The 18,637-nt window shown below is 45.0% G+C and overlaps 1 protein-coding gene across 1 annotated transcript in view; it reads right to left on the bottom strand.

The window, feature by feature from the left end:
- LOC144480590 (tropomyosin alpha-1 chain) overlaps positions 1-18,637 on the bottom strand; it is a 35,397-nt gene that overhangs the window by 11,370 nt on the left and 5,390 nt on the right. Inside the window, exons 3-4 of the mRNA XM_078200219.1 lie at positions 4,523-4,656; positions 1,015-1,132 (exon numbers count right to left, since the gene is read on the bottom strand). Coding sequence (XP_078056345.1) covers positions 1,015-1,132; positions 4,523-4,656 — 252 coding nt within the window. The remainder of the gene's footprint in view (positions 1-1,014; positions 1,133-4,522; positions 4,657-18,637) is intronic.

Genomic DNA, 18,637 nt, shown 5'->3' with positions numbered 1-18,637 from the left:
ACCACATTGCTGTGGCTCTGGTGTCACATGTAGCTAGACCAGGTAAGGATGACAGATTTATTTTCCTAAAGGACATTAATAAAACCTTCATCTGGTTCACTAATGACAATTGATAATGGTTTAATGGTCATCATTAGACTTTTAATTCCAGAGTTTTATCAAATTTCACCATCTGCTATGGTGGGATTCGAACCCAGGTGCCCAGAGCATTACCCTGGGCCTCTGGATTACTAGTACAATAGCCCTATGCCACTGCCTCCCCACGATTATCTATAGAAATATAAAAGCACAGGAGGCAGCCATCTGGCCCAACAGGCCCATGCTGGTTCATTGAAAGGGCTATCTAACCCATCTCATTTTCCGTAACTCTGAAAAATCTATCCATTACCCTTCAGAAAGTTCCTATTGAATTACCCTTTCAGGCAGCACATTCCAGATCACAAAAACTCACTACAGGAAAATCTCATCTTCCCATTGGTTCTTTCTGAAAAGGTAGATGCGTATTTTGCTAACTGCTCACTCACTTGCATCTACTAGATACACAAAATACAAGTCACACAGCATAACCAAAAGCACATTGGCTACACAAAATGTGAAAAGGATTAACAAGTCCGCCACCAGGCGTTCTAACTCTGGGACTAGGGTTAATTTCTAAAGCAGATTATTAGGATGAAATTTCCACCTGTCTGCTTACTGTTAAAAGGTAATGGAGTGAAATGCAGTTTGAACAGCCAGAACTTAGTGTATCAACCCAGAACTCAAAGCTGCCACCACCAACCCCCCTCCCCGACAATCCACAATTCACCACAAATCAATCTCTGCACAAGATCTGATGTGGGAAATGGAAATATGTCCTTCCTGCTGGATTTGGGGATGGGCAATAAATGTTGGCCTTCCCGTAATTTTCACATCTTGAGGACAAACTAAAAAAAACCCTAAAATTAAGAAAATTGAAAACTTATGAAGCTTTCGACCTATCTTTCAGACAAAATTTGTGTCACATGAAGGACCAACCTCTTCATATTTGCGGTCAGCCTCCTCTGCAATGTGCTTGGCCTCCTTAAGCTGGATCTCCTGCAGCTCCATCTTCTCCTCATCCTTCTGGGCTCTGTTCTCAATCACCTTCATGCCTCTGAGAAAGGAAAGCAAAGAGATGAGCACAAAGCCACAATCATGCAGAGACAAGTCACTAGCAGGTCATAACAACCCCCTGCCCCATCATCTTGCCAATGTGGCTTTGGAAGACTGCCTCCATTTCATTCCCAGGACCTCTCATTACCACCCTTTTGATTTCACCTGCACAGCCCTGAGAGATTCCTGGCTTGGCCTTTGGACCAGGGATATGAGCATTCCCTAACCTGGTCCCTGGCATGCATAGTTAGTGAAACATAGAACCATAAAGGGATCAGGCCTATGATATGATTGGCAACAGAGTGCAGAAGAGACCAGTCAGCCCATCAAGCCTGTACTGACACGAAAAACACCTGACCTCCCACCTAATTCCATTTACCAGCACATGACACACGGCATGGCATAACATTTAGGGCTAAGTGCTCCAGGTACTTTTTAAAGGATGAGAGGCAATCCACCTCTATCAACCTCCCAGACAGCGCATTCCAGACCGTCACCACCCTCTGGGTTTCCTCACATTTCCCCCTTAAACCTCCTGCCCCTCACCTTGAACTGGTGTCCCCTCGTGACTGATCTTTCGATTCAGCTGCTCTTTATCCACTCTGTCCATGCCCCTCAATCTTCTGCACCATGATTATGTCGCCCCTTATTGTCTTCTCTGCTCCAATGAAAACAATCCAAGCCAATCCAACCTCTTTATAACTTAAATGTTCCATCCCAGGCAACATCCTGGTGAATCTCCTCTGCACCCTCTCTAGTGGAATCATCTTTCCGATAATGTGGTGGGCAGAACTGCACACAGTACTCTAGCTATGGCCTCACCAAAGTTCTAGACAACTCCAACGTGACTTCCCTGCTTTTGTTAATTGGGGCATAGATTTACAAAGTCCCATATGGCTTTTTCACCACCCTAACATCTCCTTCCACCTTCAGAGATCTATAGACATTCACACAAAGGTCTCTGTTCCACAGAACCTCCTAGTGTCATGCCATTCATTTTTAAATTACTCCTTCCAAAGTGTCTCACCTCACACTTTTCAGGGTTGAATTCCATCTGCCACTTATCCATCCAGTCTATATCTTTTTATAACTCAAAGCACTCAACCTCACTGTTAACCATTTGGCCAATCTTTGTGTCATCCGCAAACTTACTAATCCTATTTTCCCCCCCACCCATAGCCATCTATATTGTTTATATCAATAAAGAATAATAGCACACATCTCTGTGGTACAGCATTGGACACTGGCTTCCAGTCACTAAAGCAGCCTTCTGTCATCACCCTCTGTCTCCTAAAACTGAGCCAATTTTGAATCCACTTTATGAAACATACCTGGCATCTCATGTGCATTTGCCTTCAGTCTCCCATGTGGGACCTTGCTGAGATCCATGTAAATTACACCCAACTGCATTACCCTCATCTACACACCTGATCACCTCCTCAAAATACTCAGTGAAGTTTGTTAAGCAGAACCTCCCTCTAATGAAGCCACACTGATGTTCCCTGATCAAACTTTGCCTCTCCAAGTGGAAATAGACATTCTGCTTCAGAACTTTCTCCAATAGTTTCCCTACCACTGACAGGAGACTTATTGGTCTGTAGTTCCCTGGCTTATCTCTACAACCCTTAAATAGCAGAATCATGCTAGCTTTTCTCCAGGTCTCTGGCAAGAGGAATTAAAATTTGGGTTAGAGCCACTGTAATCTCCTCCCTTGCCTCCCAGCAGTCTGGAACACAACTTATCTGGACCTGGAGATTTGTCCACTTTTAAGTCTGCCCAAACCTCCAATACCATGTCCTTTCCTATGTCAACTGGGTCAAGAACCCCCCAGTCTCTCTCCCTGAATTCCATACCATCGTCCTCATTCTCTTGGGTGAAAATAGATGTGAAGTATACGGTCAGCACCTTACCAATGTCCTCTGGCTCAACCCACAGATGCCCTTTTGGTCCCTACTCTTTCCCTGGTTCTCCCCTTCCCTTCACACTTCACCCACCAATGACATTCTATTAAAGGAGAAGAAAGGTCCAAGTCAACAATATTTTCTACTCAAGCTATTTCCTCGTTCAGCAACAAGTCAAATTTAAAAATCAGTTTTCAGAGTGGAGCGGAGACTTCATTCACGCCAGGTCTCCGCAGTAATGCCACCAGGAGACAGGGGCAACACTTCATTGTCCCAAGGACCTCTACAGAACAAAGTGGTTTCTCTTTAAAATGTAATTAATCCCTTGGAAATAACAATGATTAGACAAGGTGAACTATGCTGATGTGTTTGAATGAAAATCATAGTCCTGCATCCCAGATTGTGCATCTTTACTTAAGCAAGGATAGAACAGGGGAGAAAGTAAATATCTTGATTTGAAAATGGCCTCAGCTGCCAAGACTAGTAGGTGCTATGTTCTGAGACAAATTGAGTTGGGAAGGATTGGAATGAATAAAAGATCATTTCCAATGATTTAGTCAACAATGCTATCTTTGAGTATCGCATTTGTAGATCAAGTTCCATTTCTAAGCACACTGAGTAATACAATTACAATACACCATCCTTCCCACTCCTTCAACATTACACCCACTTCCAAAAGCTGGACTGATACCAGATTGATCATTCTTGGTTTTAAGCTTGCATAAAAAAACAATGGGGAATTCCAACCCAGCCCAATCCTGTTGTTACAACATCCATGCAACTTCTAGCATGAGCAGGCATCCAGGCCCGACTATCTGTGGGGGGAAATGGATGGGTCTTCATATTAGAAGCCAGAGATGATATCCAACAACTGTGAGCATGTGACCACAACATACAGGAAGACATCTCAATCCTGTGCCCATTTCCACCCCCAATAACCTTCTTTTGAGGAATTGTAAAACAGGATCAAATTTCCTGGACATCTTCTGATTTCCAGGTCATCCGTCTGCATTGGAATAAGATGGTCCCTCTCCATCCCATCTCGAGCAACTCAGCAAAACATCAATGTCCATCAGCCAGAGAATGTCAGTGCCCAGCTGGGTGTCGAATTGCAATTCAATAGCAGGGGGAAGAATTGGAACAAATTATATCTATTCTACTTGGAGCACTGGATTACTTAGTAAAAGAACAGAATTGGATTTAAAATATTAACACTAACTACTTGCTGGAGGCGATACTTGATAACACTCCAGTGCAGCATCCGAGGATGCTTTACTATGTTAAATACAAGTATGCTTTCATATCAAAACAATTAGTTTCAGTTTTCATTGATTCTTACCGCCAGAGTTCTAAAAAGAATAAGGTTTGTCATTAAACATTCAGCTTTAAAATATTGAGGGAAGAGATCTATACAAGGTATTAATAACCTGGAGACAAAATCTGGACTAGCAAAGGGATCAAATGCTTTAATCAGCAGCAAGGTTCCTCACCTTTCACTCTCATCAGCAGCCTTCTCAGCCTCCTCCAGTTTCTGGAGAGCAGTAGCCAGACGTTCTTGGGCCCTGTCCAACTCTTCCTCAACCAGCTGGATGCGTCTGTTCAGCGAGGCGACATCTGCTTCAGCCTGGGACAGAACAACACACACTCAAACTCCATGACAAACACAAGGTGGCACAACCACACCAGAATGAGTCGACTTCGACAAGTTGAGCTGCTCACAGACATGGTTCACCTTTACTGGTTGCTGCAACATCCTTTCTGTCCTAAATGTTTTACTGGGATCTTCCCATGCACTTGCTCGGAATGGAAAAATAAAGTATATATTTAGCACAGCCCACAGTAACCCTGCCCTTCAAGTTCCCTTTAAATTATCTGCAGTTACTAGAATAGAGAAATTATTCTACAAACAATTGGATTTGCAACTTATTTATCAAAGAAACACTTCAGCAAGAAGTTAACTCAATGGGAAGCACTACACACGCAAGAGGTTTCCAAACATGATGCCTCAAGATAGATTTAGAGCTGACCCAACTGAACAACCTTTTGATCAGTCACTTCTAGTTATTACATGCCAAGATCATCTGAACTAAAGGGGCCATTTAGATAAAGGTCACACTATCCCAGTGTGGTACACTTCTGGAGTTTTGCATAAAATGAAAAGCAGACCATAAAAAGTAATAGCAGATCAGTCTCTGCAGAGGAAATTCACAGGAAACTGCTTGTAATCATTAACTCTCAAAATTTAAAGTTTATTTATTTGTTAGTCACAAGTAAGGCTTACATTAACATGGCAGTGAAGTTACTGTGAAATTCCCCCTAGTCGCCACACTCCAGCACCTGTTCGGGTCAATGCACCTAACCAGCACGTCTTTCAGACTGTGGGAGGAAACCCACGCAGACACGGGGAGAACGTGCAAACTCCACACAGGCAGTGATCCAAGCCAGGAGTCGAACCCGGGTCCCTGGCGCTGTGAAGCAGCAGTGCTAACTTGCCACCCCAATTTCTAAGCTAGTTGTCAGTTTGTACACAGGAACAGGCCAGCCGACATAAAAGGTTAATGTCTTTATTTAACGCCGCCTCACATTGACTTTATTTTGCCCAATTACCACATTTTTTAACCCTCGTCTTTATTCAAACTCATCCTCTTAAACTCATCTATGCTCTTTGCCACAACTACCCGGAGTGGTGAGAATGTGGGACTCACTGCACATGTAGGACACCCTTTGGAGTTTTTGATTGAATTTATTAGTGGCTAAATGTTAAGGGGAAGTTTTTCACACAGAGGGTGGTGGGCGAGTGGAATCGGCTGCAGTCAGTGGTGGTGGAGGCAAACTCAATAGGGTCTTTTAAGAGACTCCTGGATGAGTACATGGGACTTAATAGGATGGAGGGTTATAGGTAGGCCTAGAAGGTAGGGATATTTTCAGCACAACTTGTGGGGCCGAAGGGCCTGTTTTGTGCTGTAGTATTTCTATGTTTCTAACATATATTAAAAGGCCCTATTGGCAATGAACTTTTTCTTTCTGCATTCAGTAAAGAACACCAGAAATTGAACCTCAGTTCTCACCCACAGGGGGAAGAACGTGAATGAGCAGACATTCCAGAGAAAACCCGGTTGATTTTTGGTGGTCTGGGATCTGAAAGATTACACATTCTTGAAGAGCATACAAACAATGCTGTACTTGAGCAGGAGGAAACCTCTTGTTCAAGCATTACTTTAAAATAAACTACAAACCTAATGTTACAAACTGCCCCAAATATAATGAGGTCAGGTTCATTGTAAATCAGTATGAATAAAGACATGGAAAGTCTACACACACTAACCCCAGCCCAACCTTAGCCCCCATTCAATCTCTAACCACGGCCCATGAACAATCTGCCCCATCACTAATTACACCTTAACCTCCTTCCAGGGCTAGCCATCCTTCTCCAATCATTCTGCCCAGTTGTGGTGGCACTGGGGCAGCAGTGGTGAGCACTGCTGCCTCTTAGCACCAGAGACCCAGGTTCAATTCTGGCCTTGGTGATTGTCTGTGTGCAGTTTGCACATTCTCCCCATGTTGGCGTGGGTTTCCTCCGGGTGCTCCGGTTTCCTCTCAGTCCCAAGATGTGTAGGTTAGATGGATTAGCCAATTGGTTATCAGGATATGGCAGGGGATCAGACCTGGGTAAAATACTGTGTTGGTGCAGACTTGATGGCCAAGTGGCCTCTTCTACACCGTAGGGATTCTATGAATTAAAGATCAGCCTCAAGAAGCTGAGAGAAAAATCATTAGGGCACAAAGAAAACTAAATCTGAGCTGGTTAAGAACACTTTCAGGCAACTAAGAGTTTGCTTGCTTTCCAATTAGTGCAGGAGTCAAGGTGACCCTTTGGACTCGACAGCTGGATGTAGATCATGTGATCAAAGCTGTAATCCTTTTCCTTATGAGAACATGGACAACTCATTTATATAGCCCCAGGAAGCAGTAAAACATCCCAGAGGGCTCTACAAGTGTGCATGCATTTGACAATTAGGCAAGGTGACTAAAAGGTAGGCTCTGAGGAGCATCTCAAAAGAGGAAAGCAATGTAAAGAGGCAGCTAGGGGTTGGGAGGGAATTCTAGAGCTTGGGCTATTGGCAATTCAAAGCACGATGGTCAAAGTTGGAGACACTCAGACAGCCAGAATTAGGGGAGTGGAAATATCTCAGACAGTTGAGACATCAGAGCTGGGCCAGGTCATGGGAGGAACTTGAAAACACAGATGAGAATTTTCAATCGGAGGTGCTGCCAGACTACAGGACAATGTCAGTGTGTGGGCACCGGCTGATGTGGGTAAAATTACAAACATCAAACTGATGAGGAGGAAGGTCACATGGAAAGCAATGGAATTGTCAACCCTGAGGGTCGCAAAAGCATGGCTGAGAGTTCTTAGCAGCAGATGGACTAGCTGTGCAGACAACAGTTCCATTTTCTGCTCCACCCAACCTCAATTAACTGAATGGAAAATTGTACAAGATTCTCAGAGAAAAAAAAAGATTCCAGAATAAATTAGGGGCAACACAGTGCTTAGCACTGCTGCCTCACAGCAACAGGAACCCGGGTTCAATTCCGGCCTCGGGTCACTGTCTGGGCAGAGTCTGCACATTCTCCCCATGTCTGCGTGGGTTCCCTCCGGTGCTCTGGTTTCCTCCCACAGTCCAAAGATGTGCAGGTTAGGTTGATTGGCCATGCTCAATCGACCCTTAGTGTCTGGGGGATTAGCAGGGTAAATATGTGGGGTTACGGGAATAGGGCCTGGTGGGATTGTAGTCGGTGCAGACTCGATGGGATGAATGGCCTCCTTCTGCACTGTAGGGATTCTACGAACATTCCTCCATCTGTTCTGAACTTCCCCTACTTTTGGGGTTCAGTGGTTTAGAGACCCATGCCTCCTGATTCATTGCACTTGGTGTGGGGGAACAGCACTCCCTGATGAGTGTGATTTTTATTAAATCAGCACATTAGAACAATTCACAGCAGCATCACCCACATTTCAATCTCACTATGATTCTGAGTCAGTCTTCATTTGGAAAGACTGAACCAAGAAACAAGGGATGACAAGAAATAGGAGCAGTAGACCATATGGCAGATCAGTTTCCAACTCTACTCTCCCATGCACTCCATTCCCTGAGAGATTTAAAAATCGGTCTATCCCATACATACATATGAATTAGGGGCAAGAGGAGGCCACTCGTCCCCTGGGGCCTGCTCCACCTTTCAGTAAGATCATGGTGATCTGATTGTAACCTCAACCCCACATTCCCGCCCATCTCTCCCCTTGTTAATCAAGAATCTATCTAGCTCTACCTTAAAAACATTCAAAGACTGCTTCCACTGCCTTTTGAGGGACTTCAGGAGACTCATGATACTCAAGAGGAAAAATTTCTACTCATCTTGTCTTAAATGAGTGATCCCTTATTTTTAAAGTTTGACCACTAATTCTAGATTCTCCGACAAAAGGAAACACCCTCTCCACATCCACTGACAATGGCCCTCAGGACCTTAAAATGACAGAGCAGATATTTCCAAAGATTCACAACCCTTAGTGGAGAAATCTTACCTTATCTCAATCCTAAACAATCAGCCCTTATCCTGCCTGACATAAGGAATTGATTTGATGTATTTGCAATTCCCATATTCTCCAATAAAAGAAATTATAGCATGATGGTGACCATTTGGCCCATCATGCACGAATAGGGCCTTTGTAAGAGTTCCACTTCACACCATTCTTTCTCCATACCTCTGTATATTTTCTCCTTCAAATATTTACCCAATTTATTTATCAAATTTACTTTCACCACTCACTCAGGCAGCGCGTTCCAGGTCACAGATTGTTCTGTAAAAATTCTCATCTCCTCAGATTCATTCAGCAGTTATCCTGCTGGCAGAAACAGCTTCTCTATTTAATTGGCCAAAATGTTCTTGCAGCCAAATTTGCCAAGGATACAAAGATAGGAAGGAAAACAAGTTGTGAAGAGGACAGTCTGTAAAGGGATAAGTAAGTGGTCGAAGAAAAATGGCAGATGGGGCATAATGTGGGAAATTGTGAAAACGTCCACTTTGACAGGAAGAATAGAATATTATTTCAATCAAGAGAGATTGTAGAATGCTGTGGTACAGAGGAATCTGAGGATCCTTATATATGAATCATAGAAAGTTAGCATGCAAGTACAGCAATTAAAGTGTTGGCCTTTATTGCAAGGGAGATGGAGTAGGGAAGTCTGTGGAGGGCATTGGTGAGACCACAGCTAGAGTATGGCATACAGTTTTGGTCTCCTTGCCTAAGGAGGGATACACTAGCGTTGAAAGCAGTTCACAGGAGATTCCTGAGGAAAGATTAAGTAGGTTGGGCCTATATTCATTGAAGTTTAAAAGATTGAGGCGCAATCTTATTGAATTCTGAGGAGGCTCAACAGGGCAGATGCTGGGCAAATGTTTCCATTGGTGAAGAAATCAAGAACTAGGAGACAGTCAAAGGACCTCCCATTTAAGACAGAGGAGGAATCTCTGCTCCCAAAAGGGTGGCTAGTCTTTGGAATTCTCTTCCACATGCAGTAGTGGAGGCTGGATCATTGAATAAATGCAAAGCGGAGTTAGACTCAGGAATGAAGGATTTTAGGGAACAGGCAGAAAAGAGGGAGTTCAGATCACAATCAGATCAGCCATAATCTTATTAAAAGTTGGGCTGAATGGTGGCCTATGCCTGTTCTGTATGATCTTTTGATCTCTGCTTCAAGATGTTTCGCCAGCACTTTATCCCCGGTAAAATTTTAAGAAATCTCCCTTTGCAACGCCGTGACAACCTTCCTAAAGTGTGGTGCCCACAATCAGACAATACCCTAGCTCAGGCCTATTTATAAAGGCCCATATGTTTTTTTTAAAATAACTAACTTTTTCCTGGGTCCTTTAATTTGTATTCGCCTATCATTACGTTACAAAAATCACTGAATGAAACAGCTGACCCTTTAAGTCAGAACGTAAAAATCCATCTTGTTCAGCAAGCTAGAGTCCTTTTATTTTACAGAACAATAAAAAGCTCAATACACACCTAGAAAACTCCAATCCAAGATACATTTAGATTCTATTTCACACAAAGGTGAATCAGACAAGGTTCAACACCGAGACCACACCCTATTCTACTCTGATTCTTGGAAGTTTATCATTCTGAGGGGCTAAAGGTTATAGTTTCTGTCAGCATTTACAATACCCATAGTGGAAAGTTCCCTAATACCAGCAATGCTCGTATTGGAGGGAAGAGGAGATTTGATAGAGATATTCAAAATCATGAGGGGGCTAGACAGAGTAGGGGAGGGGGAGGGGGGGTTGGAGGGGAAGCTATTCCCACTCATAAAACATCAAGAACAAGCGGGCATGAGAGATTCAAACAATTTGCAAAAGAAGCAAATGTGATAGAAAAAAATGTCTTCACACAACAGGTGTTCAGGTCTGGAATGCACCGCCTGCAAGTCAGGTGAAGAAAGGTTCAACGTGCAGGGCTAGGGGGAAAGACAGGGGCACTGAGTTATAATCCTCATTCGGAGAGCTAATCCAGACACAATGGGCCGAATGGCCTCCTCCTGCGCCATAAGAATTCTGCTCAGCACCTCCCCATGTGGCAAAGTGTCAACAGATGAATTGTTAACTGTATATTGTTACCATTACATAACTGCCATTCTGCAAGATCACTGAATGGGAATAATAAATGGGATCCAATTATCTTTCAAATTTTCACTTAAAAGGCCAAGCTGTTTCACAAATATTACATAAATATGTCTCCTTTAGCTGCTTGGTAGCACAGTACTTGACTACTGCTGGGGGGGGGGGGGCGGAAAAGATGGGCCATTAAATTTACGTTGTGCACGCCAACCTGGAAACATGCAAAATTGTTCAAGACGACATTGGGTGCACAACCCAAAATCATCTCCCACTTGAGCAATATTTTGGTAGGCAGGGGCACACGGGAGCTGGAAGTGCGCCCTCCAACAATCAAGCAGACAATTTAGCCCGTCAAGGGGCCACGTGAATGTAATTCTATGTGGCCCATCTGCATTTACAGTTGGTGGATGGGCCAATAGACCAGGCCTTTGTATTTTAGCTTAAACCTCGATCCAGGGTGGGATGAATTGTCAGGGCTGAAATAAAATTAACAGGTGTCTAGGGACTGAGGTTTGTTTGAATGCACTGCCTCGACATTCTGCTTAGTTTTTCTGGTGGCTCTTTACTTTTCATGGATCTGCAGTTCCTTGAGACAGCTCTGCAGCAACTGTCCCAGATAGAGCACATTAGAAGCAATAGCTCACACCCTCCCTCACAGTGCCCACCCTCCCCTGCAACACCTTTCCCAGCCTGTTGGCTGCCATTAATTGGCTAGCAAGCATGAAATGACATTCCAGTGCCGGAAGCACATTTCATGCCAACTTCTCGACCCACTGAATGTGCATGTCCAGTAAGTTCTGGCCATGCTGTCAAAAGACTCATCAGAACAGGCAAGAACGTCAAATTTCAAATAAATAAACAATTTATTTTGCTTGAAAAGGGGCACTAATTGGTTTGTGAGTCAGCTCCAATTGGTCAAGATGTTGCCATGGTGAATGTATCAGTGAGTTACTGTTCCCAAAAAAAAGCAGAGGATGGGTCCATGCTCATTGACAGATGTAGCTTGCAGAAAGCACAAGTGAGCTCCATTATGAGCCCAAATGATAATCTTAAAATGGTTGCTAGCATAATTCCTAGCAAATTTAGGATTGTTCAACAAATGCTGCCCATTCACAGAATCAGACCTAATGTTAGACATTATGCTGCCAAGTTCATCGGCTGTATGCCCCAATGACCAGTGGATTGTATCAAGCAGCACTTCCCATTGGCTGTTCACAAAAGGCAGGGTACTATTGTACTCAAAGTAACCCTGTTGCAAAAAATCAGAACTGTCCCGTCTGTTCTATAGATTGCCTCCATGTACCATGGGCAATTTGCTGGAAGTGAGGTGCCATATTAGAATCAGAGTGCAGAAGAGGCCCTTCAGCCCATCGAGTCTGCACTGAAACACAAGAAACATCTGACCTCCCACCCAATCCCATCTACCAGTCCATCGCCCTGAATGTTATTTGCCAAGTGCTCATCCACGTACTTTATAAAAGGATGCGAGGCGACCCACCTCCACCACCCTCCCAGGCAGTGCATTCCAGACCATCACCACCCTCTGGATAAAAAGTTTTTTTTTTTACATCCCCCCCCCCCTCAACCTGAACCCATGTCCCTTTGTGACTTACCCTTCAACTAAGGGGAACAGCTGCTTCTTATCCACTCTGTCCATGCCCCTCAATCTCTTTTGCTCCAATGAAAACAACCTAAGCCCATCCAACCTCTCTTTTATAACTTAAATGTTCCACCCAGGCAGCATCCTGGTGAATCTCCTCTGCACCCCCTCCAGTGCAATCACATCCTTCCGTGGCGACCAGAACTATACACAGATCTCTAGCTGTGGCCTCACCAAATTACTTGACTTCCATGCTTTGGTAATCTATGCCTTGATTGATAAAGGCAAGTGTCCCAAATGCCTTTTTCACTATCTACTAACACACCCTTCCACTTTGAGATTTATGGACAAACAGCAAGGTCCCTTTGTTCAACAGAACTTCCTAGTGTCATGCCATTCATTGAATGTTTCCTTGTCAAATTATTCCTTCCAAAGTGCATCACCTCTCACTTTTCAGGATTAAATTCCATCTGCCACTTGACCATTCCGTCTATATCTTCCTGTAGCCCCAGACACTCCACCTCACTATTAACCACCCGGCCATTCTTTATGTAATCTGCAAACTTGCTAACCCTACCTCCCACATAGTCATCTATATTGTTTATACAATTGCAGAATAATAGGGGACCTAGCACGGACACATGGGATTGAGGGTGATTTAGTGGTTTGGATCAGGAATTGGCTAGCGGTAAGAAAAAAGGGTGGTGGTTGATGGGAAATATTCATCCTGGAGTTCAGCTACTAGTGGTGTACCGTAAGGATCTGTTTTGGGGCCACTGCTGTTTGCCATTTTTATTAATGACCTGGATGAGGGCGTGGAAGGATGGATTAGTAAATTTGCGGATGACATTCAAGTCAGTGGAGTTGTAGACAGTGCGGAGGGAAGTGGCAGGTTACAGAGGGACATAGATAAGCTGCAGAGCTGGGCTGAGAGGTGGCAAATGGAGTTTAATGCGGAAAAATGTGAGGTGATTCACTTTGGAAGGAGTAACAGGAATACAGAGTACTGGGCTAATGGTAAGATACTTGGTAGTGTGGATGAACAGAGGGATCTGGGTGTCCATGTGCATAGATCCCTGAAAGTTGGCACCCAGGTTGATAGGGTTGTTAAGAAGGCGTACGGTGTGTTAGCTTTTATTGGGAGAGGGATTGAGCTTCAGAGCCAGGAGGTCATGCTGCAACTGTACAAAACTCTGGTGCGGCCGCATTTGGAGCATTGCGTACAGTTCTGGTCGCCGTATTATAGGAAAGATGTGGAACTGTTGGAAAGGGTGCAGAGGAGATTTACCAGGATGTTGCCTGGTATGGTGGGAAAATCGTACGAGGAAAGGCTGAGGGGCTTGAGGTTGTTTTCGTTAGAGAGAAGGTTAAGAGGTGACTTAATAGAGGCATACAAGATGATCAGAGGATTAGATAGGGTGGATAGTGAGAGCCTTTTTCCTCGGATGGTGTTGGCTAGCACGAGGGGACATAGCTTTAAATTGAGGGGTGAGAGAAATAGGACAGATGTTAGAGGTAGGTTCTTTACTCAGAGTAGCAAGGGCGTGGAATGCCCTGCCTGCAGCAGTGGTGGACTCGTCAACGTTGAGAGCGTTCAAGTGGTTATTGGATAAACATATGGATGATATTGGAATAGTGTAGATTAGAGGGGCTTTAGATTGGAACCACTGGTCGGCGCAACATCGTGGGCCAAAGGGCCTGTACTGCGCTGTAATGTTCTATGTTCCCTGTGATACGTCACTGGACACTGGCTTCCAGCCGATAAAGCAGCCTTCTGTCATCACCCAGTGTCTCCTACAACTGAGCCAATTTTGAATCCACTTTATCAAATTACCACGTATCCCATGTGCATTTATCTTCTTTACAAGTCTCCCATGTGGGACCTTGTCAAAGGCTTTGCTGAAATCCATATAAACCACATCGACTGCACTACCCTCGTCTCCACACCTGGTAATTTCCTCAAAAAAATTCAATCAAATGTTAGGCATGACCTCCCTCTGACAAAGCCATGCTGACTATCCCTGATCAAGTCTTGCCTCTCCAAGTGGAGATAGATGCTATACAGTGAAGAAAATGAAGACCTGTTGCAATGACACAGCCTTAGTTCAGAGTGTTAGATCTTGTAGTGGTTCCATTGGTGAGGATCATGGCTTGCATGTCATCATGGCGTGGGTGGAGAATGGCTACAAATTCCTGAGGGCAGCCAAATTTGAGGATACTCTATAAACTTTTGTGGTCAACAGAATAAATGGCTCTCATGAGGTCAAAACAAAAGACCATTTACAGGTCCTTGTACTTTTCTTGAACTCGTTGCGCAGTGAAGATCATCCTAATGAGCATAGACTGTGACTCTGGAAGAAGGGAAGACTCTGGAAGGGACCTGGGTTTGATTCCCGGCTTGGGTCACTGTCTGTGTGGAGTTTGCACATTCTCCTTGTGTCTGCGTGGGTTTCCTCCGGGTGCTCCGGTTTCCTCCCACAGTCCAAAGATGTGCAGGTTAGGTTGATTGGCCATGCTAAAAATTGCCCTTAGTGTCCTGAGATGCGTAGGTTAGAGGGATTAGTGGGTAAATATGTAGGGATATGGGCGTGGGGCCTGGGTGGGATTATGGTCGGTGCAGACTCGATGGGCCGAATGGCCTCTTTCTGTACTGTAGTGATTCTATTCTATGATTCTAAGTTCCTCAGTCACTGGGAGGTGGTGGTTGAGGAAGATCTGGATCCTTCTTGTGACAGACAGCAGACAGGCTCCTCTGTAGCCATATCTTGCTTCCCAAATATTGTCTCAGTCAGTGTCCCCCAGCATGCTCTCTTCCCAAATGAGGGATAGGAGGTTGTGCCGCCATGTTAGCTGTGTTTCCGAATTTCAGCAGGATTCCACCTTCCTCAGGGGCTTTGCTAATGTTTACCGATTGACTTTTCTCAACTTTGCTTTGGATTGGAGTGCTGAGGCCGAGAGAGATGGGGCATCGAGGGACACTGTCTGCGCTCACACAGAAGTTGATGCCTCTGAAGCAAATGGGGAAAAGGGAGTTTCACTAGACACCCAGAAAACCAAGATCCTCATCCAACCAGCTCCCAAAGCACAACATCTACCCCACCCACTAGATCCTGGACTATTTTCCTTGTTTTAGAACCATAGAAACCCTACAGTGCAGAAGGAGGCCATTTGGCCCATTGAGCCTGCACTGACCACAATCCCACCCAAGCCCTATCCCCACCTAGTTACCCTGCTAATCCCTCTATTACATCCCGGGACACTAAGAGTCAATTTACCATGTCCAATCAACCTAACCCACACATCTTTGGACTGTGGGAGAAAACTGAAGGAAACCCACGCAGACATGGGGAGAATGTGCAAACTCCATAGAGTGACCCACGTTTGGAATCAAACCCAGGTCCCTGGTGCTGTGAGGCAGCAGTGCTATCCACTGTGCTGCCCTGTGAAAATTTGTGACGCTCCTCAACAAAGGCAGACAGATGATTACATTTATCATTGCCTCCAATGTGCCAGCACAGTCATTGGCCAACTGAGAACAGGAGGATCTCAAACCAAAGACGAAGGTCAATGGGCAGCAATAATCCTAACACTTTGGGGACTTAGACCTACAGCAGGCACCTCAAAGCACTAAAATAGTAGCAACGGTAGTGCCTTCACAAGATGCTCCAAATCCAGGGGTAAGAAAGGCAATCCAACAGCAGCATCTTCTCCCAAGCCAATTTACCCAGCAATGAGATGCTAATCACTCAAAACCAGTTCTGCTGGATCAGACATGTGGCTCACATGCCTAACATCAGACTCCTTAAGCAACCCCTCTTCTCTGAATCACAGCAGAGACTCCCAGGAGGACAGGGAAACACGTCAGGGTGCATTTGAGGACATCCCTTAAGAGGTCAAACATATCCCCCCCGACTCATGGGGAACGCTGACTTGTGACTGATTGAACTGCAGAAAGGTGCCCAACACATCCAGAGACTTTGTGGGGAATGTTTAGAGGGAATGCACAGCCTGTCTACCCAACCCTTCAAACACCACCTGCCCAACATGTGGCAGAGTCCAGATTGCACATTGGTTTTTATCAGCCATCTCAGAACCCATCACAGCAGCATGGAAGCAGTCACCCTCAAATCTCGAGGGACTGCCCAAGGAGAGATGTTCTCGATAAACTCTTCGATTCGAAATCTTTAAACAGACAGCCCTGGATTGAGCTGATTAAACCCTGCGGCAGCCTCTCCTTTGTTCTGTCCACCGACAAAACCGGAAAATCAGCTTCAAGTAAGGCGGTTGATTAAATCAAGCCAGCCTGCCAAATGCCGGACAGTACAAACCACATCAAAGGGAGGGAAGCAAAGACTTACCAGAAGTTTAGTACGGATTCATCTCCCAATTCATTTCATACCCAAGTTCAGAACCATAACTGAATGCACAGCTTAAATAAAAAAAAGGTTTAACCTTTGAATGAACTCATTAGTGCGACTAAATGATGCATCCATGGCACACAGGAACCCGAAAACGAATTTCCTGAACTAAATGCAATCTTCAAAACCCAGGAAACTAGGGCACAAGGCACAGTAAACATTTAGTCGAGCGGGGGGAAAAGAAACCTACAATTAAATGCCAATCTGTAATTAGGAGAAAAGCTGCTTTGAAACTTGCATTTCCAGACTGGCTTATCCACGTTTAAGAAATGGACATCTTTGTGCCTGCTCTTTAATCTTCAATGGCAACCCTCCCTCTCTCTCTCTCCTCCACCCCTTGCCCCCACCCCCCCCCCCCCCCGCAGGAGGGCAAGGGGGGGGGGGGGGCGAAGAGAGGAAGGACAGGGAAGGAGGCTGGTTACAATATCCCCACCCGCCAGGATCACATTGTTACCGCCGCCTGCTCCCAGTCCCCAGCCTTTCAAGGTTACTGGCTCTCACTTGCTCTCGGCACTGTCGCTCTGTATCCACTTCTCTCTGCAGTCTCTCCGCTTTCTCCTCCGCCACATCTGCCTGGTCCTGTAAACTCTTAATTTTCCTCCTCACTGCATCCACCGACATCGCGCTGGCCATCCTATTCTTCTTCACCTGCCCCCCTTTCACTCTTCCTCTCCCTCCTCCCAAAGAGAAAAATATCAAGCTGAACCTCCAGGAACGTGGGGGGGGAAAAATCCCTTTAGAGAAAAAAATCACTACTCTCCCGGCTTCGAATGCACTTAGCACCGGAAGTAACCCAGCTTTTAACCCTCTCCTGCCCAGACTGAAAATTAACCGCACATGGGGGAGGGGAAATGTACAAATTCTTGCATAGCAAATTCGGATTAGAACCTCTCTGCATTGATGTATTGGATTTTTGTCCTTGCTGTAGATTTTTGGTTGCAGACGCCACACCTTGAAATTAACATTCTGGGAGGTTTCACATTCCAAGGTGTTTCACACCGGAACGCGCCACCTACAGGAGTACAGGATGGGATCTGATCAAATTCAAACACTGCCAACAACCTGAGGAAGACATTTCTCTGCTGAAGAGCGGGTCAGCAAATGCTGCAAATATTCGGACACACTCAAAGCCTGTTGTGTCTGCACTATCTCTTGGGGGAAGATCCGTCCGAGCATTAATCCTTTGGTAAATGAAAAAGCAAAGCATTTGAAATGTATATAACGCCTTACGCAGAAGTACTTCTGAAATGCTGTTGTAATGTAGGGAACGTGGGAGCCGAATCATAGAATCCCTGCAATGCAGAAGGAGGCCATTAGGCCCATCGAGCCTGCACCGACAACAATCCCATCCAGGCCCTATCCCTGTATCCCCATATATTTACCCCGCTAATCCCCTTGACACTAATGGACAATTTATCATGCACAATCCACCTAACCCGCACATCTTTGCGCAGTAAGCGAATCGTGCACAGCAAGATCCTACAATGAGCAATGTGGTAGAATGACCAATTTTGTTTCTGTAGGATGAATCTCAGCCTCATTCATAACGGGTAATTTTACAATCTCACCTCTTCTGGGTAAACTTGTAACAATGTGGAGATGCCGGCGTTGGACTGGGGTAAACACAGTAAGAGTTTTAACCTTTTAACTCTTGGACTTTAACCTGGTGTTGTTAAAACTCTTACTAAACTTGTAACACCAGGTTAAAGTCCAGCAGGTTTATTTGGTAGCACCAGCTTTCAGAGCGCTGTCCCTTCATCAGATGAGTCCTGATGAAGGGGCAGCGCTCCAAAAGCTCGTGCTACCAAATAAACCTGTTGGACTTTAACCTGGTGTTGTGAAACTTCTTACTGAGCCCACCCCAGTCCAATGCCGGTATCTCCACATCACATGTAAACTTGTAGCAT

The sequence above is a fragment of the Mustelus asterias genome, chromosome 29 (assembly GCF_964213995.1).
Source record: "Mustelus asterias chromosome 29, sMusAst1.hap1.1, whole genome shotgun sequence".
Taxonomy (NCBI): domain Eukaryota; kingdom Metazoa; phylum Chordata; class Chondrichthyes; order Carcharhiniformes; family Triakidae; genus Mustelus; species Mustelus asterias.
The sequence above is the reverse complement of the archived record's forward strand: the minus strand, read 5'-3'. Positions and strand labels throughout refer to the sequence as shown.